The following is a 28000-nucleotide window of genomic DNA, read 5'->3' as shown; positions in this document are numbered from 1 at the left end:
CATCCTGCTCGCTCATTCATGTCCTGTCCCCCTGTAACATCCCTGAGAGGTGTTTGAATCTTTTTTTTAATGTGTCCCACAATTGTTTTTTTGGTTTTCGCCTTGCATGCATGCATGCTTATTTACCGATTTAGGCCTTGTGTGACCCATGAACTCTGGCCGCTGTGGATGTGCTGTTGCTTTCACCGTGAACTCAAAACTATGTCTAATTAACAGGAAGCGCCGTATGTGATGTACAAGAAAAACTATATGCAGATGGACGGCAATGACAGATATGAAGGCTACTGTGTCGATTTAGCTTCTGAAATTGCAAAGCATGTGGGGATAAAATATAAGCTGTCGATAGTGCCAGATGGAAAATACGGAGCCAGAGACCCAGACACCAAGACGTGGAACGGGATGGTGGGTGAACTGGTTTATGGGGTGAGTGTCTGCCTGCCTCATTTATTGGTTTTTAAAAGAGAAATTCCACAAGTCAGTAAATTGAAACCAAACCAAACGATTACAATGCTGAAAAACAACATGCGATTTTGTCATAGTGCTTTGCAAAGGTCTTCATACCCATTGAACAATTTATTTAATTGGAATTGTATTTGACAGAACATAAAGTAATCTAGAAGTATGTGGTAAAATATGTGATGCATAGTTTGCTTTTTATATAATAACATGAATTACTCTAGTATTCTTAATTAAACTCAAGTGTAATCAGACATATTCAGAAGTCACCGTATAAGTTGATAGTCCGTATTTTTGCACTTTTTGTTTCTCAGTATATATCCAGCTGTTTTGACACAGGAACAGAGCAGATAGTTGAGGGATAAAGTTGAGAAGTTTAAAGAAACTTAGAACATCTGACAGAGCTCTGTTCAGTCCATCAGCTGAAAATAGAAAGAGCACAAACTTTCCAAAACTTGATTGACCAGGGATGTTGAACTCCAGTTTTAAGGGTTGGTATCCTGCAACCTTCAGATGTGCCTTGGCTTCAACACGCCTGGATCAAATCATCAGGTCATTAGTAGGACAGATTTTTATTTGTAAAAAAAAAAGAAGAAAAAAAGTATAAATGAAAATCCTTTCAAAGCCATGGAAATCATCCAGTACAGATTTATGCAATACTTACTTAATATCGGTGCTGGGATGTCAATATTTTTGTGTTGCATGAGAATTCCTTTTTATAGAAAAATGCTGAACAGTTCATGTAGTCCAGTTTTACCCTCAGGAATGTAACACTGACTTTCAATCAAGCTTTCATGACCTGAAAATGAAGATTGGAACTGTTCCATACTCGATCACATAACAGAGTGCGCTTGGCATCGTAACATTAATTATGTTTGTGACGAAACGTGATGCTTTATCCACTTCCTCCGCTATTATGTCTGATGGTCAGTTTTATGGTGACCGAAGATGTGACGTTGGTGTACTAATAAATTCAATAATGTTAACACATTCCATGAGGAAGTCAGTAGAAATACATTCATTTTATCTACAAGTGTGTGACTTCTACGTAAAACCTTTTTGAACTCTGAGCCCTGAAATCTACTGCGCGGTTCTTATCGTGCAGCTCAGGAGTAACTTACAATTGAAGTGGCTCTAAAAAGATGATATGCATCTTTTATGAGACCTCAGCTGCTGAATGACTAATGTTGGAAATCCAACTCAGAAAAGCAGAATGTGAAAAAGATGTGCATCCAAACTGTGTCACTGCAGAATTCCTGATCTGGCTCTCGAGCGTCTGCAGTTGTGTCAGTGTCCGTTTTAGTAACTTAGATCGACAGAGATGCCCCTCTGTTGTAATTGAAATGGCTATGAGAAGACCTCTGTATCATCAGTACGTTTTGTTGCTGTTTATCAGCTCCACAGCCGATGAATAACCAATGGAAAGCAGCTTTTGACTGACTTAATGTTCAGCATTTGTCAGTGAGGTCTCTAATACTAATTGCATGTCTGTGAGGCTTTGCGGAGGATCTTTCAAGGCAGCTTCTGGATTTATGAACTGCTTGCATCAGCTCCCCCTTCCTCTGTTTTCCGACTCTCACTTTGACTCTCACTTTGATTCACGAGAGAGATTTGGATTGAGACAAAGACATTAACCAACACAAACGCTGAGTGACTCATTTCCAAATGGCAGATTTGCTCCCACCAGCTTTTTAACATGTCTGTTATTCAATATATACTTAATTGCTGCATTTCTGCAGGTCCACGCTTTTTACTCCGTGAATGCATTGTAAAGCTGCGTTGGTTTGGTTTTGTGTTTAATCGATATTTCCTTGAAATGATTAATATTTAAAGCCCTGCTTGATTTTTGTTTTTTATGGCTTCTCCTGCAAGTCTAACTCCCTCCTGATGTTCCTGCTTCCATGTTTACAGAGAGCTGACATAGCCGTGGCTCCTCTCACCATTACGTTGGTACGGGAGGAGGTGATAGACTTCTCTAAACCCTTCATGAGCTTGGGAATCTCTATTATGATTAAGAAGCCTCAAAAGTCCAAGCCAGGAGTGTTTTCCTTCCTGGACCCACTGGCCTATGAGATTTGGATGTGCATAGTGTTTGCCTATATCGGCGTGAGTGTGGTGCTCTTCCTGGTGAGCCGATTCAGCCCCTATGAGTGGCACTTGGATGAGAACGATGAGGCCAAAGACCCTCAAAGCCCCCCTGACCCTCCAAACGACTTTGGGATTTTTAATAGCCTCTGGTTCTCCCTGGGCGCCTTCATGCAGCAAGGATGCGATATCTCACCAAGGTTGGTTGTTGTGTTCGTTCTCCACCACTTCTCAGATGCCGTTTTCATGTCACATCATCTCGTTGCATTTTATAGTCCCGTACATGCATTTCCATCCTGCAGCGGTGCATATGGGTTATTTTGAGCGTTGCTGTTTCTCCTGTCCACTTAACCTCATGCTCCACTCCGTTGCCCCTTCCTCCCATTTCTCAGAGCAAGAAGCCTTCCTCCTCTGTTCCACTCATTTGTTTTGGATCTGCATGCCGTCAGTGATGACCTCCATCCACAAAATAACTTATATCCACCTTGCTGAGGGCTGTAAAATGCACTGAGGTCATTGCGATTCATCCCAGATAACAGCTTGAATTCCTCACGATTCTTGGAGGGCTACCGTGTTTTTGCTGCATGTCTCATTTTACGGTCATCATCTTGGCGCATATGAAGTATTTTGTGTGGAAAAAAAAACCTCATTGTTGCATTAAAAAGACATCATGTGCTTCATTTTCATCCAGTCCCTCCACATTTCCACCCATCTATCTCTTCATTTGTTATAATCTTGCTTGTGTTGACTTCTTCTAGAAGATTCTAGAAGAAGGATTTAAACACATTTTGCTTCTTTCTAAATCATTTTAAACAGCAAATCACCAGGTTTATCAGATATTTTCATATTACCTTATGAATTGTGTTTATATTCTTGGTCATGTGTTCTGTAAAGACAGATGTTGATTCTGCAACTTTGTGCAATTATCAAATAATCAAATTGTTCCATGTTTGTTTTTGTTCTTACAAATATGTGACAAACTGTCTTTAAGTTGTCTCTATATGCACATTGGCTTTTATATAGTATTTTTCCTTGATGGAGAGCTATTTCAAGCTAAAAGGTCCAATAAGTCCAGAAAGTTCAGCTTCTTTGTCACAAAAAAATCTTAACAGTTTTTAAAAATATTTTACACTTTTTTTGTTTAAAAGCAAATGAGTGAAACAAACTTAGACGTTTGAACAAAAATGCTAATCAGAAACGCTCCGATTTGAATGTCCAATTTCTCTGTCAGAGAAGTGATAGAAGAAATGAGGACGACCTTCAAGGTATTTTTTTCTAACTTCGCTACCGTGGGCAATCATTAAAAATGTATTTAAGCAGTAGAGTCATCATTGTGCTACGTTGTGAATGCAGTCAGCGTACAGCAAGGTCTTAATATTTGTATTTAATATTTGACCAGTTTTGTTCTTTAGTCGTTCATAAATAACAAACCAAGCCGGCGATTTCATGATGTGTGGACTGGGACTCAGTAGGTTTCATACGGAGCATTTTACATAAAGCCAGTGTTTCACCAGGTTGAGATCTTATTCGTTTTATTCTGTTTTCAAATGTCACAGCTACTGAAAGAACTTCCCTCGGCTGAAGTCCGGTCATCTACGCCGTCTCAGGGCGTTTCACACCTTTGAAAACTACGTTGAGACACAGTCACATCGAGTTAATGAGACTTGATATTGCTCTCAACAAAAGAATCATCTGTCCAGGCAGTGGTATTCAGCTGATTGTTAGCATGTTATTAATATCTGCATAGGCCACCAGAGAGAAAATGTGGTTTTATTCTTCAGTTGTTTACAGATTGAGTCAGTTCTGATCTGACGGACACAATGGGAAGTGATCCCTTCCTGAGCACTCTGCTCTCATGTCTGCTTCTCTTCCTCCTCCTCCTCCTCATCCCAGGTCTCTGTCGGGCCGTATTGTCGGGGGAGTGTGGTGGTTCTTCACCCTCATCATCATCTCTTCCTACACGGCCAACCTGGCTGCCTTTCTCACCGTGGAGAGGATGGTCTCTCCCATCGAGAGTGCAGAGGATCTGGCCAAGCAGACGGAGATCGCCTACGGCACGCTAGACTCCGGCTCAACTAAGGAGTTCTTCAGGGTGAGTGTCTCAGCTGGTAATCCCCACGCTGCGTATAGATAGGCCCGGTCCAACCCGGTGCGTGCCAGAAGCTCAGAGTCTCTTGAGCTTTCCTTTGGGTTTTGATTTATTACCTGCCACGTAACAGATTGAAGTATAATCAATAAAAATGCCTAGAACTGTATTTTTTCTTTTACTTCATACAGCACTTTCAAAGAAGCCAAAGAAAGTTTTACTACAGTTTCACCTGATTAGTTCACTTCATCATAAAGTGTAAAGTTACACTTTACTAAAGGAGAAAACAGTTGAAGTAAAATTACAAGCATTTGTCTTTTTCAGTGATTTACTTTGGTATGAACAGCTCAGATGATGTTCACAGAGCTGAACCTCGGTCCTACTGTCGTTAACATACAACTAAATGATGATACAAGGTTTAGGACAGAAGACGTGCGAACGGTGTGTCCACAATGCATTTTATTCACAAAATTAACTTTGGTTTCTTCAAATTAACTTTTTTTTTTTTTCCCCGTACAATAGGATTATTTCTGCCATGAATCTGGGACAATTATGCTCCCTCATGAGCCTGTCTGTGGAGTCATAAACCAAAGTTTGATTAGCTTTCCCACTAATATGCACACTCATTTCTATTTTACATTTCTCTGGAGTGCTGCTGAAATGCAAATATAGTTATTAAACCCACCTCAGACGTACAGCAACCTGTAAAGGTACTCATACAACTTTTTCATATTTTGTCACTTGTCAGCTACCTTTTTGAGGAGTTGCAGTCTTTCAGGACATGCTTTGCTCATTTAGATACTGAAATGTATGGTTATTTTCTTGACAAAATAGCTCGTGCTCATTCAGTTTGTAGAGAGAACCTCTGTGGATGTCAGTTTTCGACTCTTGCCACAGATTCTTTGTTTGATTTACGTCTGGACTTGGAGATGATGATTCAATAAAGGATTCCTAATAAAATCAAGACATTTCTGGACAACTCTGGCCATCCTCTTCATGAGAATGTCTTGGGAAAACAGAGTGACTTCAGTCAGAGGCTTCTTCAAATCTACTGTAACACAGGCTGCTACTGGAGATCTCTCCTGCCAACAGCCATCACTGTTTAGAATAACTCTTTGAAGAATTTGACTCAATATTTGTTTCAACTTTTCCTTTGGGATCCTGAAAAGTCGTTTTGAATTTGAATACGCTTTGATTCAAACTCTTCCTTTTGCAGCTCTGACTGCATGTTGAGGTCAAGTCATTTTGCAGCCTCTAAATGAGTTTCTTTTTGGATTGCTTTGTATGTTTCACCATCCATCTTCTCATCACTAATGTCCTCTAATGATGTCACAGAGCAGATTCATTTAAACTGAGATTAAATTGCACAAAAGTAATTAAGTTAGGGTCTTGAATATTTTTTCAAGACACAGCACAGATCCAAAGAGAATATGCCAAAATACAAAATCTTACTAAGAATTGTTTTTTTATCTCGTTTCTAGTGGAAATGCCTTAAGAAAAAAAAGACAAAAACTAACTTGAAACTAAGTTTTCAGTAAGAACAGAGCTTATTTTTAAAGCACAATAATTCCATAATGTTGACTTTTAAAGATGTAGTTTTTTTCCACTTATAGCTTAGGAAATGTGACTTAAGTGGAAAAAAATATGCCAGTGAGACTATTACTGTATTGACTTAAAACAAGCTCCTTTATCTTGCTGAAAGGGTTTTTTGAAAGTTTTGTGAACTAAGATGTTTGCACGAGAAACTAGACAAAAATTACTCAGTAAGATTTGCAGTGTACCTGCAGTTCATACTTCAGAAAGTTAAGTCATTTAAAAAAAAAAAAAAAAAAAAACTACACCGAGAAGTCAAAAATAAGACTCTAATCTGCAGGCTTCTTTTCGCAAAAGTGCATTCTCACAGATGACGCCATGTTCCTAGGAAATAGAAATGACATTCACAACCAGAGTCCAGCTTAGAGCCGTTTCTATTTTTAGCCCTTGTCGTTCTCGTGGTGTGATTGCTCGGAGTGAGACTGCGACATTTGATAAATATAAAAACCAAGCTCTCCTTCAGACACTGGGAGCAATCTGGAGGGCATTTTGCATTGCTTACATCAGTCCACTGGGAGCTATAAAAAAAAAAAATCACATCTTCCAATCTCCTCTCCTGAGATCCAAACAGCAGGATTGCAGCAGGTTTCTGTCTGTTGGGTTTCATTGTCTGCTGCTGGGTAGAGACGACTTTTTATTTTAATACACAGCCAGTCTTGGAATAATAAAATGAACAAAAACTCTCCAAGAGAGAATACGTTTATTATTATTATTATTATTATTATTATTATTATTTTGTTAAAGGGGCTCCACTTAGAGAGGAAATGAGTTGGTAGGGATGTGACTACTTGTAAGATCACTGTGACTCAACGCCTTAATGAAGGCATTCAAGCAGGATGAATTTAAGTGCCAAAGTTAGCCAAGTTCTGAAGGAATGGCCTGAAGCATTTTTTTTATTTAACAATTGTGCACAAGAAAGTGTAACTTAGAACCTCCCTGGTGCGGTGATTTAAAAGTACTAACAAATTGATTCAATGGAAAACAATATCCAATTAAAATCTGTTTAGGGGGATTTAGGATGATTATATTCCATTCTAAAAATAAAAGATGAAAGCATTTTTAATGCCTTTACATGTCAAGTTCTAACCACAAACCATAAAATAGATCTATTTAGATTCATTTTACGTAAATTTTATGTCAATAACCAAACATTTTTAACATAGCATTTTTTTTAAATGTGATAATTAAATCAAAGAGCATCAGAAAGACTAAAAAAAATCCACACCAAACACGTCCATTTCCTGTGAGGGGAGAGCATTAATCGGGGCACAAACACCCTCTCAAAAGTGAAACAAAGTGGTGGCAGTGTCATGATGTGGGAAGGTTTGCCTCGAGCCTGGAATAGACGTTCACCTTTCAGCTCTACAACTACTCCAAACAACCAGTAAGAGCGACAATCCAAGGTTTTAGCTCAAAGTGTATTAGTGTAGAATCTGTGCCAAGGATGTTTTTTTTTACTGGAATCTTTTAATTTGAACATTTTTCAAGCAAAAGAATAATCACAAGAAAATTGAAGATGAAAAACCAAAAATGTTGTAGAAATAGAAAAAAGTCGTGCGTCTTGTATTTCCTGAAACAAATTGGATAAAAAATGGCATACTATACATTACTGACACGTGTTTTAGTCTGTAAATCGCTTTTGCTTGTTTGTTTTTGTTGGAACTTTCCTCACAGTTGGAAATGAAATATTTTAGAGGCTTCTTAGTGACTCATCCCACTGAAGTCAGCTCAACAGGCAGCAGCTGAAGTCAGGAAATGCTCTAATCAAGGGTCTGTTTGGCAAGACGCGGGTTATTAAAGGTCCTCATGAGCGGATAATTGACAGACATGTTGTGACTTTGTCTGGAACGAGAAGAGCCAGTCAGTTTTTCCGCCAGACTGGGAGAATCGACGTTTTAAGAAACTGTTTTTGAATTAGGAGATCAAAAGTCTCATGATTGATAGCAGCTATGAAATTTCATGCTAATTATCAAGGAAGATGCTTACATTAATACAGATAAATCACAGGGCTCCGGGTGCATAATAAATGGAAGTAACTAACATGGAAATTGCACTGTGACTTTAACTTTTTGCCACGGTCTTTAAAGGGGATTTTATTTTTTTAAACCACAGGGTTTTATGAAGCTTTGAAGTTGTAATTTTTAGCCTCTGTGGGGTTTAAACTTTTTACATGTCGTATCTTCTTTAAACTACATGTAATGTGTGACCTTTCATCCTCTTTGACACTGTTGAAAACTCCACAGTGAAATTTTCCAAACGAACACAAACACAGACAGGAATCACATACCGTGACATCGGTTTTCCAAAACGGCGAAGGCGATTATTTTAACGCCCGTTTGGAATCATAAATGGCAGAAACTGATCTTACGTAGCGATGACAAAATCAACACGACATGCGTTACATAAACTATAATTTACCTACTGTAGTTATTTGTTTTCTCCGACCGTGTACACGCAGTAAACGAGTTCTAATTCATAATTAACGTGCATGTTGCTACCAGATAAATATTTAACTTCAGTAAAAGCGTGGCGGCTTTGTTTGGGCTGTCGTCTCTGTTTTTGTTTGGGTAGCGTGACAAACATACACGGCGCCGTGAATCACTCTCATCTCTGTCATCTGCTGACAGACCATCTGAGGAGCTGCAGTTCGTTTCCTGAACGGTCGACTAGATGTAGACGTAAATTTTTGCCTGTGCCGGAGGCCGTCAGTAGTTTGTCAGATCCCACGTTGAGGTTCAGTCAGTTATTAATTGGAAATATTTGTCAGTCGCTTTGTCTCTGCGAAAAACAGCGGCTGCGAGGAAATTTCTCAGCGGTTGTTCCGAGTCTGACAGCTCGAGGAGTCTCGCGGTTTTCCACACAGATGACCATCCTGCTCCTGACAAGCAGTTCATCTTTATGCACCGCAGAACGAGAACTGCTGTTTTCACACTGTGGCCGGGCCCTGTCATCAGCCATTATTGTCATGCGAGGTGTGTTTACATGCACACTCCACTGAACTGAAATCGTGCATATGTCAAGAATGATTCACTTACTTGCCCGAGCCCACAATCCATTACATGTCTGATGAATTATTTATTTTTGCCGTGCACAACACCGAGCTGCCATGGCTTGTCAGCTCACCCGGATGTTTTCATTTGCTTTGACCTACGAGACGTGGCGTCGGGCTGACTCATGCCCGCAACCTGGATGAAATCAGGACCTGGTTCCTTCTCCATCAAAGGCTTCAAATGAGCTAGCAAATATACGAGACCCTCTGGTTAGCGAAAAAATAAAGTTAAAAAAATGCCGTCATATGTTAAAATATGAGAGGACTCAAGCTTACGTTAACTCTGTGACGCATCTCCTCCCTCTTGGTGCCTAGATTCAAGAACAGAAGGTCACGTTAGCCCAGTTTAAAGCAGCCTCTTCATTTTCTCCTCTATTGTAGACAGCTGTGTACTCGTGCTCCCCAGTGACCGGCGATCAGCCTCTCGCTGGCCATTTTTAGCAGCGTACTGAGTGTCATCGGGGTTGTGCTGTGCACGTCTGTAGCAGCTCCAGCTGGCAGCTGACTGGGCCACAGAGGTGGAGCTGTCAGTCTCAGAGTGGAGGGGTCAAACGTGTTAAAAGACAGACTGCCCTTAGAAAACAGTGCTGGAAACAACAGAAACATTGGGGGTTTAGGCTTGACTTAACATTTGGCATGGATTCAATAATATGTTCTTGTTATCAAAATAAGTCTGAATTGAGTAGTTGTCAGGAGTTTAAAGAGGCGGTATTATGCAAAATCAACTTGCAGAGGTTTGATAATGTTCCCTCATAAAACACATACCTGGAGCTTTGCTTTGACTCATTCGTGCATGTTTTGAGAAATCCTTAAATCTCCCGCCTATTTTCCCAAAGCTCCTTCAGACTAGTGGCAGCAACTGAGCTGAAACAGCTGAGCTCATCCTATTAACTACACCCCTCCCAAAAACATTTATTAATGGCAGGGAGAAGCAATGTAGTAATGACATTTTGAAGGGGGAGCGTCAGAAAGGTTAGTAGCTTCTTAAAGAGGTAAGAGGTCCAATTTTAAGGAATCAGACGCCAAATTTATTTTAAACTGAGCTTTTAAGCGACAGTATTTTTTATAACAACTGAGGGTAACATAGCTGTGGTATAAAATCCATGTACTTGGAAAATACCTAAATATTACTAAGATTATCACGTTCCCAACCAGTTCTTTAAACTTTTGCACAGCACTTTCTGTCGTCATTTTCTATTGAAACCACCTTACTTTATAATTAGTAAACGATGTAAAGTTGACCCAGGCTGATCTTGCACCATACATGCTCATGTCTTTTATCAGTTAGGAGGAAACTCAGCTCTGAGTGGTTGAAATTCACAATGATGTTGCACAAATAAACTACTTGAATGTCGGCTTGCATGGTGCAGTCACAATCAATACGAAAAAACACTTGAAAACATCAATCTGTGTACAGTTAATCTATGTAATTAATGTTGCCAGTTGAAACGAGTTACTGAGATAAATTTAGTAAATCTGACCGTTCATCATCACTTGGTAAAGAATGTCAGATTTGTCAGGGTCAGATACAAGATGGCCAGAAAAGCAATCATGAAAACCAGTTCATGATTGAACTGGAAAAACAATCATGAAGCATGACGTTTTTCATCATGCTTCATGATGAAGAACATGAACCATATGGCGGCGTCTTTATCCAATCCCATGCTTTTTATATTGACTCTGATGTAACCCACTGTAGAGTAATGCAGGACATACCTTCAACAATATATATATATATATATATATATATATATATATATATATATATATATATATATATATATATATATATATATATATATATATATTGTTTATTGCCGTCATACACCATAAAAATGTCCATAATGATGTTTTGTTGGATATCTACTATGGATAAGTGTACATGTTCACGCTGCATTTTAAGCTGCACTTCAGAACAAGATGAATGCACTGTGTTAAAATATAAAAACTTCTCACGCACGGTGCAGGCACATGAAAAACTCTCCTCAGACAAGGACGTTATGAATAATTGGCTTTAAAAAAAATATGAAAATGGAATGATTGTGTCACCAGCTGTCACCTGCTGGCAGAGCATAAACTGAGACGGGGGAGGGCTCATCTGCCCATTAATATTGATACTAAACAGGGTCTGGAGTTTTACTTCTGCTGAGCTGCCAGATTGTCCGACTTCAGGCTGCTGGCAAAAAGCCCACTATATCACTGCCGTGTGCTTTGCATTCAAACGGTGAATCCTCTCTGATGTAAAAGCGAGAGAGCGATAACTGTCAGGCTGATGTATGCAGAAATGTCCAAGCACATTGCTCGTCTGGCTTTGACCCGATCCATGATATCATGGCATGGTGTTAATGATTTAGAAAACCTGCTGTGATGCCAGTGCCCTCAGCGGGGTCATAAGGAGCAGCAGCACTTACTTTCACTTTGGTTCAGAGCTGCTTGTAATTACTAGTATGGACTTTCAGAATTACGCTTTGAGAGGTAAATAGAAAACTGATGATACGTGAGCCTGAGTGCCAAGTGGGGAGTCAGAACCTCAGAAAGGTGACATTAAGGGCTGTGCATGGATCAGACCTGTCAGATTCATAGAAGGTTAGATTTTCTTTCTCCATGGGATTTTTTTTTTTTTTTTTTTTTTTTACAATTTCTTTGTATAACCCAAATTTCTGCCTTTTGAAATAAAAAAATAACACTTGCATTACCAAAATAAGACAGAAAACATGATTGATTTCATGTTCATATATTGGTAAGGATTAAAGTTTATGTGTTTTGTTTAAGTCTTTGCTGGATTTATCACGGTTCGACCTTCCACAGTCCAAATTCATGCATGTCTAACTACTGATACTAACATTCCTCAGATAGACATGATTGCTATTAGTTCAAGGTTTACTTCATGAGACTCTAAGCTATGTGAAGCCGCAATGGGCGCTCTGGTGAAAGAGTTGAAATAAAATATAAATTACCCCTGTGCTTCCTCAGTTAAAGATTGAATTTTACCACACTGCTGTAACTCTATAAACGTCCACAGCAAATTTCCAGAAGTCAAGCTGTACCATATTCTCATAAAGATATGTAATAGTGTTGGGAACCGTAAACCAGACTCTATCAGTAGTAACATATTTTTACCAGTATTTATCGTATTAAAGCTGGTTACTGAGGTTCTATAAGCAGTTTTACAAGGATCACGACTGGCCGCACTAATCAAATCACAACCTTCTCTTAGCTACAGTGGCTGATCGCCAATCCAACAGAGAGACACGGGACAAACAACCACACATTCACTGCTAAGAGCATTTCAGACTGACCAATTAATCCAACATGCAGGTTTTCGGACAGTGGAAAGAAATCCAGAGAACCCACACTTGCATGGGGAGAACATGAACGTGAATGCCCAAAGCTGTCATTTGAACCCAGGACCCTCTTGTTGCTGAGCAACGGCGCTACTAACCGTTAGCAGCGACGGTCGGTTTTAATCTTGAACCCAAGACCCTCTTGGTGCTAACAACCATTAGCTACGGTTGGTGCTACCGTGCTAACCATAGACATAAGGATAGACGCCTCATGGACCGCTCTCACCTATTCTCGCTGACGAGATTTATGACGGCCATCTTGGAGCGGTACTCCACTCAGCGTTATGCGTTTAGCAGGCACAATGACGTATCGGCGCATCATAACACACTTTTTTGTCACTGGGAACCATATTCAAACATCTATCAAAGCTACATTTATAAACAATTGTATTTTTAAGTATGTTTTTAATACATAGTTCAGCATATTTAAATATACTTAGTGACTATAACAATAGAATAGGAATGGAATATTCTGATATTGATGTATGATGAGCACACAGCCGTTCATAATTTATTTAATAAATTATTCAGTAATATCAATGCATATTTATATAACTATACAAACACAAATAATGATTAATAATGACACAAATAAATAATGATTAATACTGAATAATATATATTGGATACATGTTTATATGTATGTATGTATGTATATAAATACATACATATATATAGATATATGTTTTCCAGCCGACGATTTCTAGCTTCAGAGTGATTCAGCAGCTGAGATTGAGTCCAAAATCCGATGCGAGATTCATCCGTGCTGCAGTGAATCCGTCTCTCTTTAAAGATATTTACCACTAATTCCTCACATCGTGTCTTTAGGAAACCTTAAAAACAAAAACGGAAGATTTGGGATGTATCTTACTTTTGACAGAGTGAAAGAATTACAATAGTCTTTACCACCTGTGTAAACTTTGCTGGTGAATGTTATAACACATAATATAAGTTTTATAATATATGTTACATTGTTTCATTTCTAATATAGGCTCGTGTGTCAGATAATCTAAGTCAATGTTAGAGAATAATTATTTTTTTTTAGATTTACGGAATCTCAGTTAGCCTTCATAGCGGGGCTGAAGCCGTATTACACCAAGCACTGTAGCTAATATTAGCTGGTATCTCGCCGGTGGACATAAATACAGTAAAGTAATATTCTAATCACAAAATATACACAATAATATGTCCATCTTACTTGTGAAATGTTGTCTGTGGAGCCCTCACATCAATAGTCCATCGATCGGAACAACAATATCCCTCAGTGCTGAGGCATCTTCTGCTGTTTTTATGGAGCAAAGTAGGAGGGACGACCGCTCCAAGATGGCCGCCGTATTTCCTGCGCCGGAGCAGCCAATGCGGGGTCTATTCTTAACACTTTTTTTATGTTCTTCTTAGGTTAAGTTATCCCTTCTATAAATAGTTTCTATATTTTTGTGATAACTTTGAATGACAGCTCTTGTCTCCAGCAGATTTGTGTGAGTTTTCATGCCTGACGTCAACTAAACCTCCGCTCTCTTCTCTCCTTCTTCCTTTGAATGCAGCGCTCCAAAATAGCCGTTTATGAGAAAATGTGGTCGTACATGAAATCGGCCGAACCCACCGTGTTTGTCAAGACGACACCGGACGGGGTCTCCCGGGTCCGGAAGTCGAAGGGCAAGTTTGCCTTTCTGCTCGAATCCACAATGAACGAGTACATAGAGCAGCGGAAGCCCTGCGACACCATGAAAGTGGGCGGCAACCTCGACTCTAAGGGCTACGGTGTGGCCACACCTAAAAGCTCAGCATTAAGGTGGGTGGGATAATATAACAATATCCTCTTTGTTGTTATAGTATTCCACCTACCCTGATGTTTCCTTTTGTCATACTCTTCTTCCTTCACTCCTTAATTCTTCTATTTTGTTTCCAAGTGCATCTCTAGGTGAACAGTATTATGGGTTATCTGAATTGAATCAACACATTTATTGTCTTGTCCTATGTTTCTGGTTTGACTGTGTCGTTTTTATTGTTTTGTTCCGAAACGTTATGGTATATGACTCACTTTCTGTGTCTCCACTTGGATGTCAGTGTGCAACTCCACCTCCTCTTGATTGTTCTTTCAGTTTCTCCTACAAGCTCTCCTCCTCCTTGTTGTCTGTGGTGCTCCTGTTATTTATTTATTTATTTTTTGCATTACCCCTACTTTAACTCTGATTTATTCCTGAGTCATTTTTGCTAGTTTTACATGTTGGTCTGTCAGTTGTGATGAATGTTAAGCTGCATGCTGGATGTTTTTTTTTAATACTTACTTCAACAATGACAGAATGTCCCCATCCCGCACACTTCAGTTACAAGCAATGTAACCCTCCATGCCACCTCTCTAATATTTAACATTTCGTTTTGCTGTAAAAGTGCTTTTTATCCCTCCACTCCTGTGGAACTCTTTTACCAATTTGTCCCTCCCGTGCTACCCTTCTGAACCATTGATATTGATCACTATTTCCTACTAATTATTTCATATTAGATTTCTCACGGACCTGTTCATTTTCTTACAAGCTATGTTTTATCGTTTCAAGAAATGCTGTTAACCTGGCAGTGTTAAAACTGAATGAGCAAGGCCTCTTGGACAAATTGAAAAACAAATGGTGGTACGACAAGGGAGAGTGCGGCAGCGGGGGAGGTGACTCTAAGGTCAGCCTCGATGTCACCAAAATCGGGTATCCTAGAACAGAGTAATCGGCAAGGCTGTCGTCACTGACTGCAGAATCAGGGGCCAAGCGCCTGCTGACATGTAACTGATTTAAAAAAAAAAACAGCCTAAAAAGGTTGTTTTAGTCATCCTTTAATCTACAGCTGTGATCATGTGGGAACCCTTTACTTGGCTAATGGAGGAGGGAAAAAAAAAGTATGTGAGAAAACCTGAAGTTCTGTGATGTAAAAGTACTATATGCAGTGCTTGTGACTGAGTAGCAGCTTGACCTGTGGTTATGAAAGGCAGAAACGACGTTTTCCTCCGTTTTTCATACCCACAGGCCAATCAGGAAGTCTCTACATGTCTCTATGTGATGAACGGCGGTAGGAATCCACTCTCCGATCTGCCGCCTCAGAGTTTAGGGCAGGCACGGGAAACAGCGTTGTCTTGAGGGGACTAAGCATCTCAGGCAAACGTGAGAATTCTAATGACAGAGTGACGACTAACAGGACAAACTTTATTTTTGTCTTTATTTTATTTATTTATTTTTATTTCCTCTAACATCTTCCCACCTTTTGCTTGGTCTGGATCTAAGACCAGTAAAAGTCGTTCCATGGCCACCCTCACCTGGGTGGTGAGGGTAAAAACTTGCTGTAGTAAAGAGAACTACCAGAGGGGTATGAAGGGACATGATTTGATTATCCTCTTGTCAGTAAGATGTTGTCTCCAAATATGGTTAGCAACTGAAAACTGTGAGTCTATGCAACCTTTGCTAACTTATCCTATCCGGCAAAAAGCCCAAAATGACACACGACTCGTTTTAAGTTGAGTTTTTTTGTGACACTGGTACATCTTAATGAATCGGAGAATCATTGATAACGTTATTAATTCACTAACTTAAATAAAAAGGGACACCACAATGCTTGTTAAATTTGCTATGCACAGAATTACCGAATATATTTCAAATATTTATTCCTGTTAATTTTGATCTGAATATTACATAGAACTGATGAAAAATGGACATTTAAGAACCAGAAAACAATCAGTGTCCAAGCATGGCTATTGAAAGTTGTGTGGAAGAAAAAAATGTGGCAGCAAACAAGCCTTTAGCAGGTTGTGAAACAAAGTCCATTCATGAGTTTGGGAGATGTTTTCAAGATGTGTCAGATCTTCACTCTATTGAGGTTTTTATTCTTGATGTAATTGCTCCATCTTGCCACTTTCTCTCTGAGCCTGTTTATTGTCTGGATTACTTTGAATTAATGCCAATAGTGCCACAAAAATATTAACAAAATGCCACTTTTGAACCAGCGACCATGTTAGCAGCCTCTTAAACCAACTGAGGAGACATAAGGACTTGATTCTCTTTCAGAGGTTCTCTTTTCAGATGAAAATAAATGTTGTATTTGATTTGAAAATCAAGGTCCAGCAGAGAGGAACAGAATCCACGTTGCTTGACGTCCAGTGTGAAGTTTCCACAGTCGATTATGATGTGGAGAAACCACGCCATCTGCTGGCGGTCGTCCACCGGGTTTTTATCAAGTCCAAATTCAGCACAGGACATTTTAGAGCAGCTTCTCACAACTGAAACCTTCTTTGATGGCCATGATATCACTGAGCATGACTGACCTACCATGTCTCCTGACCTGAACCCCACAGAGAAACTAAGAGGAAGACGAGAGACACCAAACCCAACAATGCAGATGAGCTGATGACCAATATTAACTCTTCAGCAGAGCCACAGACTGACTGGCATCATCACTCTGATGCAGCAATTCAGGCTAAAGGAGCCCAGATCAAGAATCTGGTGCTTATGCTGTAGGACGGGGTGCCCAGACGTTTTACAAAACTGACAAATTTAATTTACTGGTGGGCCAAAAAAATAGATTAAATAAAAAAAAAAAAATAGTCTGTGCTTTTTCTTTATTTTACTTGTTAAAATGTAATTTTTAAAAATGAAATCTGTACATCATTAAATATCCAAAAAATAAATAGGACTTCAGAATGTTGCCTTATTGAAAAAAAAAGAAAATAAAACCAGACTATTTTTGGTCGTTAATTGTTTTCTATTTTTTTCCACCAATTTTGTACCATTCTTTCCATGTGATCGGGGCCAAACAAAATAATTTCAAGGGCCACAAACAGCCCCCGAGCCACACTTCAGACACCTCTTCTGTAGGACACACTTTTTAGTAGGCTGACGTTTCCGTTGTAAAATATTTTGTAGAGCTATTATGTCTTACATAAAAGCATTTTTTTTTACATTATTAATTAAATAACTTTTTCATGATCCTCTAATTCATTGAGATGTGCCAATAAATGTCGAAATGAGCAAATAACTCCTGTAATTTAAATTTCATATTTTCTGACATTTAATGTTAAAGATGAGCTTATATTTTTGTGATTTTTTTCCCTTTCTTTTTTGTTTTTTCATTTGTCATGCTGCGAGCATTTCTTAGATTTAGTAGCATGATGCCGTACATGAGCTCGGCCCTGCAGAGCACCTCAGATCTTTTCCTACATCAGAGTCATTTTGACGATATGAAACCCCCCGCCCTCCTGTTGTAGACGCCGTACTGTGGTACCTCTGAGTTCATGTCTGCTCTCCAGCTTGCATCACGGCAGCAGTACCATCAAAGAGGAGAGCAGGGCGACTTTGCTGTCATTTTCTGTCGATATCCACTTCTGAGTGAGCAGGGCGTGGAAGCTACCAGAGAATAACACAAAGACGCCTTCCTCCTCTTGCTCGGCTCAGCGCTTTTCAGGCATGGTTGGAAGGAGACGAGACGATCAGTCAAACAGTACCACATGCGACTGCCACGTTTCCGTCTCCTTATTTTGCTTTCAGAAAACCGTGCGTGTTGTGTAGGAAGGAAAGCAAAATATATTGTATGTAACGACCACTGGCGCCAAAGCAAACCCAAAAGCTACGCAAGGAAAAAGCGGAATCCAGACAGAACGCTTAAAATCCTGTTTCTGTCCGCCTTTAAAACTAATAATTTTGAAACATGTCCCGTACTCTCCTGTGTGCTCATTCGTCCTCATGGTTTTGTGATTTTGAGTCGTCGTTTTGTCTGCATGAGCAGTTTTGTGTTTGTGCGAATGATCTTCAGTGTTTCCGGACTCCATTGTCCCCCTTCCCGCGTTCCTGTTTTGCAGACAGACTGGAAGGTAAAGTCATGATTTGACATTCTTGCGTCAAAACACACAGCAACAAATGTGCTCTTTTTGGCTCTTAGATTTTATATGATGTAATCCAGCCATCCTCAAAATAAAATAAAAGAAGACAAAGGAAATGCAGCCTTCACATAAAAATATGTCAGGTTTTTTTCCCATCACGATATTTTGCACAGGTGCTTGTCATATTTTCTCTTCTAATGGTTTTCGTTATTGCAGACACATCAGTAAAAAGTAAAACTTTAATCTTTAGAATTAATTAAAAAAATATATATATATATATTTTTTTACTTATAAAATTTTCCCAAAATAAACAATATGATGCAGGGTTTTGAATGCATTCAAACTGGTCAGGGGGTTGCAAAATGATACTTTTTGCAGACTTTTATAGCCATGATTAGGTTAATTAATTCTAATTATATCAATAATTAGAATAATAATGTATATTTTGTGTAACGTACACAGTGACATAACAGACGGCACACTGATGTCTTAAAACGTTTCATCAGTCAAACCTTAAACTGAATCCATTAACCATAGTATGAAAATCAGAAAGAGGAATGTTGTAAAAAAAAGTAAATATAAAAATGTTGTAGAGTTTACCAATAACTGACAGCTGCTGAGATGGGTTTTTTATGCTCCCCTTTAATACACTTATACAAATTTTCCTGTTAAAAATGGCTATTTTGGGTCGTTTTGCTGATCTGGTTCAGTCTAAAATGAACTGATCCAACTGATGTGGATTTTAAAAAGACATTTTAAGTCATGGAAAATCTGACGATTCTTCTCATTTCTTCCCTTTGCCATTTCATATTGTCATACTGTAAATTGGGTCATTTTGTACCAAACTTTTTCAGGTCCAAAAAGAATCTGTCCGCTGTGCTGATCTTGAATCAGTTCTTACGATTCATTTTTTTTGGGGGGGGCGGGGAGGATTCTTAATACCAACTTTGACACCTGATGATTTATGGCAGTGTTTTATAATCTGCTGGTGGTCTACTCACAGGAAATGTAGTTATGTGAGTCCGTCAGATGATGCCTCCCAGCAAGAAGTCGCTCAGACGTGTTTTGGTTTGATCAGAGTTTCCAGTCTGTCATTTTTAATAAACCTCAACTGGCTAATAATCATTGGAAGCCTGGGTGGTGTAATATGAAATTTTTAGAAAATAATGTTCAATTAAATTATACTCAATGGCATTATTTATGTCCACATTTAATCTAAATTCAAACTATTTGAAGACATAAACTGATATCCAGTGATGATGTATGTGGGTAGAAAATGGTTTTGTATGGAGAGAGGTGGATGGGGAAACTGAAGAGAATAGAGCTGTAATAAATATGAAAATGTATATTCAAACTACATATTTTGCAGATTTTTCAAAGCTTCGCAGGAATCCTTGTTTAAGTACATTTTCATGAATCATAATCCAAAAATGTCTCCAGCTACAAAATGCCCTACTTACAGTCTTGCATACAAATTTCTTGATTCAGATAACTCATTAAAGACTACCTAAAAACTCCTCTTACTTTGAATAACATGTGAAGAGATGAGTAATATTTCACTTTGTACTTTAAATTCTGTCTGCTGCTGTGAAAATATGCCCCAACAAAACTGTCGTAGATGAACTTTTCTTTCTTCTGACTGGAAACCAGGACGAAACGCCAACCCTCCCTTCCCCCTTCAATTTCCATTACAAAACAGGCTCTATCTGTTCGACCGCAGGAACACAGTGGTGAATACAATATATTTGATTTGAGATTATAGACACCGGAACCTTTTCTGAGAGGAAATAAGCTTGGAAATGGAGCAGTTGAAACTCGAGCGTAATGTCTCGCAGAACAAGTTGACGTCTGACATCTGCCTTCAAGCGTAGAGCTTCGCGTCGTCGGCGTCTCTGTCCGTTGCGGAGCGGCAGACGATTCGGTCTGAAGAGCAAACCAAACCCCCAAATTTGTAGAACTCCTTTGGGGGCCGCTCGCCCTTTTACACGGGTCAATCTGCGAGACATTAATCTCAGTCGGTGTTTATGTAATTATCGGACTGCTGTTATCGTCTGTTAGTCAGGAAAGGGTTCCTGTTAGATCCACTTTGCCAAACGCCAACAAAAGGCGACCAAACAGCCAAAAAAAAAGAAGTGCTCTCAGCAATCATTGCCTCTGTTTCTCCTTCATTCTTTGAAAGCTACGCAGCAGCTGCTTTATTCTGCACAGTTTTAATCTCTTCTGTTCTTGTGATCAGTGTGTGCCGATTACTCAAAGCGATACAGGTGGGGTCTGGCATGCTAGGTTTAGCCATGGATGGTGAAAGTCTTTTATTGCTATACGATGTAGTGCTGCTTGCTATCTGTGACATGTTGGCCAGGACCCTACTCTATCGCTTTGTACAGTATAAAGTAGTTTAAAGAAGTTGAATAACATAAAATAACATATTACAATGTTATTTATGTTATTTCCCACGTGAAGAACTCCTGTAAACCTTGCAGTATTGAAACTCAGTGAACAAGGCATCTTAGACAAGCTGAAAAACAAATGGTGGTACGATAAGGGTGAATGTGGAACCAAGGACTCTGGAAGTAAGGTCAGTCGCTGCAGGTCTTCTTATACTGATGGCAAAAATGCATTTTACCTTCACTGTTCATATGCAGACATGTAGCGCATACATCCTCAGACATGTTGGCATGAAACACAGTCATGGAGACTAGATTACCTTCACACACTGCAGCTTAGGGTATTTACACAACAGGGCATTGATGCTTTACTTTTAACTCCACGCCATTACCTCTCTGTGCAGACACATAAAACTGCAGCATGATTACACACAGTTTGTATTCACCCCATTAAACTCTTAAAAAGTTTAACGACAAGAACTGAAACCATTATACTGCTGTTTCTCATCCAAACTGCTATTGAAATTTAGTTTGCTGTTGGTCTTATTCATTTGTATGTGGAGTTGTTGTTAAACCCTTTGACAAAAAAGGAAAAAAAAAAAAACTTGGGCTGCTGTGCAGAATGTTCCAAAACTGAACTAAAACCAGAAATTCATTATAATTACAAGTAATTAACATAGCAACATGTTTTATAAAAAGAAGGACAAGTAATGTTTAGTGGTATTTTCACTACGGAGGATGTCGGTGGTTGCCCAGGGTGGCATCAAAGATGGGGCACAGATTTGTCTGGGACCTCCCTAGTTGCAGTTTTTGGGATGTTCAGATAAAATGTGTGTGTGTGTGTGTGTGTGTGTGTATATATATATATATATATATATATATATATATATATATATATATATATATAGGCACATTTTCTTTTAGATTATTGTATTTTTGGACATGCTTATTCCTACAGATGTGGATCTATCAAAAACAAAAAAAACCTTCCTCTAAGCAGTGAGATTTTTTTTATAACTGGGGTATTTTATGTGTGAAAAGATCACAACTGAAACACTCCACGAAACAAGAACGTGGGTTCATATCACTCCAGCTCAGGCAGGTAAAACGTTAGGTGAGAGAATCTAGCTTTAACTGTTCTTTCAAAAGTACAATTGCGAGGTCAAACACTGATGTTGGACAAAAGGGCCTGGCCCAAGATCCTGACACTGTTGGTTTAGTGTCAGGACTCAAATCAAGTTCTTCCATAAAATCCTTACTCATTTATGTCTTTATGGACCTTGCCTAGTTGACTGAAACTTAGTTGCTTTGGAAGAGACAGAGACCATCTCCAAACTATTCCCCCCTAAGCTAGCCTAAAACTCTCCAAAATGTCTTGGTGTGGTAAAGCATTAGGAGCCCCTTTTCATTGGAAACCTTCTCCACTGCTCTAGTAAATGGACATTTACACAGCATCCAAAAAACCTAAGTTGTCATCCACCCAATGACACGACTCTTTGCTTTCCACTTGGATGTAGACCAAGTTTGGATGCAGCTGTTGGTCCATGAAGTTCTTTACACTAGCAGTCGACTTCTGCCTGTCAAGAAGTGAGGAAATTCACCAAAGCCCTAACTGCACATCCAATTAGACTACCATGATGGGATTTACTGAACTTCAGAGAACAACCCATCTGTTCCCAAATGCTTGTAGAATTAGTCTGCATATCTAGATGTTTGATTTTATCAATCTGGGAGGGACTGAAACACCTGATTTCAGTGATTTGGATTGGTCCTTTGCCAATGACACAACTGTCACCAAACATAGTTCTGCAATGCAGCCTCATGTGTATCTGCACACTAATGCTTCACTGAGCTGCCTCTGGTATTTATGAATAAATCAGGAAGAAAGGCAGCAACTTTGTTACTCTGATAAAACGCAGTTTGTGAAATGAAGGACCATATTTTAGCCTGTCTCTTCTTTTTGATATGTTGCTAAAAATTTCTTCAAGCTATTTTCAACAATCATTATGTTATAGAAAAAGAAAAAATAAGTTAAATTCTTTCTTTTTCTGCATTTTGTGCAGCTGCCCTTTTTTGAACACAGAAAAAGCCATTGTTGCCCTGACAAAACCAAAGTGACCCTTAAATAGCAAGTAAGTGGCCAGGGGGGTATTTAATGGTCATGATGGATTGTCAGAGTAACAAATGTTTTTTTTAATGCATTTTCAATTATAAAATAACTAGTTTGTATACAAAAGTAATCTGACTTTTACCACATAAAAGCAGATTTAACTGGTTTTGGAGCCATTCCATTGGGTTTCAATGCAAATGGTGACACTTGCAGAAATGAATTTCAATCTTACCGTTTGGCTTTTAAAAGCAGCAAAATGGTTCAGTTCCCCTTTCTTACAGCTTGCTACTCTGATTGTACAGATGCAGTGTTGTCAAGGTTGAGTTCAGCAGCTATGGTAGTGAACTGAAGCTAATCTGTAGACCTGTACGACCACGACCGCCTTCCTCTATGTGTGGCCTCGTAAAGAGACCGCAAAGCAGGATAGTCGACAAGTCTCTCTACATTCACCTTGTCAGGGATTTTTTTTTCCTTTTTTAGATTGATTAAGAGGAGGAGGTCTGTAGATGTAGTGTTTTTAGTCAGATTAGGCTTCAGGATGTCTATACACACATTTAGCGACCTCCTCAGAGTAACTGCTAGTGATAGAGTAGCAGTGTTCATGTTGGTTTTGTGCCTCTCAGTGTCCGTTTAAAACCCCTTAATGGTGGTCTGTACCTCCCCCAGGACAAGACAAGTGCATTGAGCCTGAGCAACGTGGCAGGCGTCTTCTATATTCTGGTCGGGGGGCTCGGCTTGGCTATGACCGTTGCTTTGATAGAGTTCTGCTATAAGTCACGGCAGGAAACAAAAAAACTCAAGCTGGCGAAGAACGCCCAAAACTTTAAGCCAGCCCCCCCAGCAAACGCCCAGAATTTTGCCACATACCGTGAAGGCTACAACGTCTACGGGACGGAGAGCGTGAAAATCTAAAGGGTAGGTCTCCCGTCGTTTCTCACATTCACCAGCAGAGTAACCAGCAGGTGGGTCTCTGTGCGATAGATCAGTTGTGGAACCTGCAACTCTGGAGAGTTTCAAACTTTTAACAGGATCTAACAGATTTGGGTTTTCTTCCAAGGAGAGTCCCGCATCAAGGTTCATTTATTAGTTAGAAGCGGATGAAAAACGCGCTCACAGCATGATGTTGTGTTCCTCTGCTGTATTTCACTACGGGGAATGGTGATGTTAAGAGCTTCAGAGTTTGCATTAAATTTATCATTTTTAAATTTACACACTTTTCCAGGCTTTACACAGTTTTCCTAATATTTAAGAAGAAAACATTTATCTAGCAGGCATTGCCACAAACTTAGATTAGCTCCTTTTTGCTAGAAAAATCTGAACATTAAACAGATTCCTTTGTTCTCAGTGTCTGTGGGTCCTTACGTTTATTTGTAAAATAGAATATAACAGAATTGTCTTTGTTTGTTCTGTACTTCTTGTCCTCAAGTGTCTAAAGGTGCCCAGAAATAAAACGAACCATTATAATTATTTATTTGTTCCACGGTGGAGAAAGGAAGAAACATCTGCTTGTTGTTGATGAAGCAACATGACAAGCAAATGGAAACACATTGATAACAAGAAAAACTGCACAGTTGTGCAGATGATGACAGAAATAGAACAAAGTACCAAAACTGTACACATTGTTCATTTTGAATATTTGTCCAAAAATAGACTATTCATGGAAATATGGAAACTGGTGCAGGAGTGTAAACAGCTCATTGTGTTTGTTAGGAGTAGTGATGGTTGTGCAGTCGAACAGAGAATCTGCATCAGCTCTGCAATGATGTTTCTCCGTCATATACATTGTGAGAAGGTCTAATGTCATTTAATGAAATGTGGGCATTTGTTCTTCTCTGGCTTCTGAACAGCTCCGGATTAAAATCCTGGTATAAAACAATATATAGGTCAGAACTAGGGCTGAAACGATTCCTCGAATGATTCGAGTACCTCGATTACTAAAATTCCTCGAGGAAAATTTACCTGCCTCGAAGCTTCGTTAATTTATGTTTTATTAGTTAGCGCACCGTGTTCCGGCCGGGACTTCATTTGCGTTGCGCGGAGCTCTCACTTCCGCCTCTGAGTTGTTGACAAAAGCTAAGTCTCAGCGGCATAAAGTCCAATCTTCAAGATTGGCCCGTGGGGATTTTATTGATTGATGATAATGCCCGACTTTTTATCGTTTTTGGGGAACCAATAAGCATCCTTAAAATGACTGGGGGAATGCCTGGAGTACGGCAGCATTTCTCCTCCGGGGCTGCTGGTTGAAAGCGAACGGCGGGAAGAGCGCTGAGGTGAGCGGATAGCCTGAACAGGGCGGGCGGCTGAGTAGCTGATGCTTACCGTGTAAATGTAGCTTTACCGACGAACCGCACAATAAATTTCATATCCCGGTCTGAAGAAACGGGTGGCGGAGCGCATCGTACATGGCTGGTAGATGAGTTTCTGAGTGTGACCAGTGAAGGTGTCGTAAATATCCCGTATTGCTTCCCCCGTGTTCGTCCCCCGGTCTAACGGTTCGTCAGTCCGCTGGTCTATTTCCTCCCCTCCACCCCATGTTCGTTCATTCGCCCTCTCCTCCCACTCCAGGCGGCATTTCCCGTATTTTCAAACCCAAAGCGTGACAGGTTAGGTGGCAAGGTGAGTTTAATTAATCTATTAAACTCACTGAAGATGAATACATAAACTAAAAACTGGATTGTAGACATTTTTTATAAGCATATTTGTGAGCCTGCCTCTTTGTTATTAAATTCAATATAATTTCAGATTTTTCTATAACTTTTCCTCTGGTTAACTTAGAAAGTGAGCTATTATTGTTACAGGTTAGTTTTCTAAACTACAAAAAAGCAACTGTTAGGGATGCTCAAATATGAAAAATTGGACTGATATTGATATCTGATTGTAACACCGGTATTATGCCAGATTTACCAATATTTCATTTTATAATTTTTTTTATCCGATTACTCGATTAATCGTAAGAATAATCGATAGATTACTCGATTACTAAAATATTCGTTTACAACAGCCCTAGTCAGAACTGACCTGTTTTGTCTGCTAGTAATACAGATTGGTAACTTTTAATTAGAAGATTTCAACATTTTCCATTGTAATACTAATGTACAACAGCCGACACTCACCACTTTTAGATTATTTTCCTTGATTTGTCGCCTCTCAACTAAATCGAAACGATCATCCCTCCAAATTGTAGCATCTGGGAATCTGAGGTGCTAAATGATCTGCGTCGTTTTTCTGTTTCGCAGGTGATTCTTAAGCCCCACTGGTGCATAAAGGATAGAAAGAGCCACTCCGACACGTGACCCATGACCCCGACAACCCTCCACCCCTCGAAGGTGGGCAATCCTGGAAGCGACGCCTTCCTCGTCATCAGCTTGGACTCAAGCCAACAAGTCAACAAGTGCTCATCTGGGGTTATGAACCGTCACACTGACAGAGGGCAATCACACGCATCTGGACTTCTGTTTGTGGGAACATGGGAATTGCCTCTTTTTGTGCCTTAAGGAGCATTTTGGCGTCATGGCAATGCAGATTAAATTAAATTAACTTGATAAACAGAACAAAACAACAACAAAAAAATGGCGGCGATTGGATAAGAAACGGCTTCATGTAGATGGACTGATGTAATTACTGTTTTATATTTTGAAGACGACAAAAAAAAAAACAAAAAAAAAAAGCCATGGTTTGCAATGAAATCCCTGAGGTACTTAAGTAATTTAAATCCTTTAAAGAGATATTTTTGTGGTGAAACCTTAAGTTGGATAAATGTTATGTTTAGTGAGGTAAAGTCCTTTTCTTGTGTTATTATAAGGATATTTCCAGTGTCGGAACATTTAGGACAAGCATCAGTAACAATAATAAGGCTAAGGATCAGTTGAACTGGCAGCATTTTCTACCAGTTTTTGTTTTTACTCCAACTTCAACACGTCATGCTTGTGTACATCTGAAACAGCTGGGCTGATGTTTGTTTCATAGCCTGCTGGACATTCAACCTACTCTGTATTTACTAGGATGCTTGTTTTAAATCAAGTATGTCATTTGTTTAAAACTGCCACTTTTTTTGGGGGGGGGAAGACATTTCTACCGAAGAGGTCGGCTTGTTTTCAACTTGGCGCCGCGTTACTGAGATCAAGACAATTCCCAACTCTTTAGACGAAAAGGGAAAAAAAAAGAGCCCGTTTTACGTAACAAAGCATTGAAGTCGATTTTAAAAGAGCTCATGGTTTACACTTTGTACACACGTCAGCACTGCTCTCGTATAGGTGCGGTTTCATCAAACAGTTTTGGTAAACGGCGCTGTGCCGTAGCCTCTTTTGGTCGCGATGAGCTTCCTGTGCATTTCGCAGAGGCCGCGCGACGAATCCAACATTTGTACGACTAAAACTCTGCAGTCCGCAGGGAGAGGCTGACATTACAGACCATTTGCGCCTACACTTGTTTGATAACTCTCTCATCCTTTTCATAAAGTGCATGTGAATTTGGTGGTAGTTTAATCAAATAGCAACTCCAAACGGACCCGGTTTAGTCGGCTCTAAAATGACTGATTCCAGTTTGATTTTAGGGAGGGGGGGTATTTTTGGGTTAATTTATTGATACCTCAACCGTGAGAGTTGCATGTATGGACACAAGCCTCTGTGTAGAGGTCCTGTACAAAGGATTTTATTACATTTCCTTAATAAAAGAAGATTTATATTCAGCTTTGGGATTTTTCTTCTACTGCTTTTCTAAAACTACAAATCTTGACGTGTTTTAAAAGGTGAATATTATTGAGGTCGAGGAATTGCTGTAGACACAAGAGGAACTTTAAGGAAGCAGAGTGAGAGCACATCATCCTGCAACGTGAACTCGTCTGCTGGGACTGCTTCTTAAATTTGGGCTTCCGATGGTTTATTAGAAGATTTTGGTGCTGTACTTGTGGATTTTCTTTCCCAGTTTGCACAAAGTTTAAAAGCTTTCATCAAGCATAAAAATACAGCCAAACTAATGACTGGTTGAACGTTTCTAATCAAACTGCACCCCAAACATACGTTTCTTACAGACGTCACCAAGTG

General features: G+C 39.4%; 1 protein-coding gene across 1 annotated transcript in view; it reads left to right on the top strand.

The window, feature by feature from the left end:
* LOC106919095 (glutamate receptor 3) overlaps positions 1 to 27645 on the top strand; it is an 84239-nt gene extending 56594 nt beyond the window's left edge. Inside the window, exons 10-16 of the mRNA XM_014989266.2 lie at positions 217 to 423; positions 2368 to 2741; positions 4435 to 4633; positions 14158 to 14405; positions 15169 to 15283; positions 23625 to 23873; positions 26195 to 27645. Of these exons, the coding sequence (XP_014844752.1) occupies positions 217 to 423; positions 2368 to 2741; positions 4435 to 4633; positions 14158 to 14405; positions 15169 to 15283; positions 23625 to 23870 (1389 nt within the window). The 3' untranslated portion in view covers positions 23871 to 23873; positions 26195 to 27645. The remainder of the gene's footprint in view (positions 1 to 216; positions 424 to 2367; positions 2742 to 4434; positions 4634 to 14157; positions 14406 to 15168; positions 15284 to 23624; positions 23874 to 26194) is intronic.
* Positions 27646 to 28000: the final 355 nt, after the last annotated feature.

This window comes from Poecilia mexicana, unplaced genomic scaffold, assembly GCF_051168715.1.
Source record: "Poecilia mexicana isolate PSO_F unplaced genomic scaffold, ASM5116871v1 scaffold_14, whole genome shotgun sequence".
Lineage (NCBI taxonomy): Eukaryota > Metazoa > Chordata > Actinopteri > Cyprinodontiformes > Poeciliidae > Poecilia > Poecilia mexicana.
The sequence above is the reverse complement of the archived record's forward strand: the minus strand, read 5'-3'. Positions and strand labels throughout refer to the sequence as shown.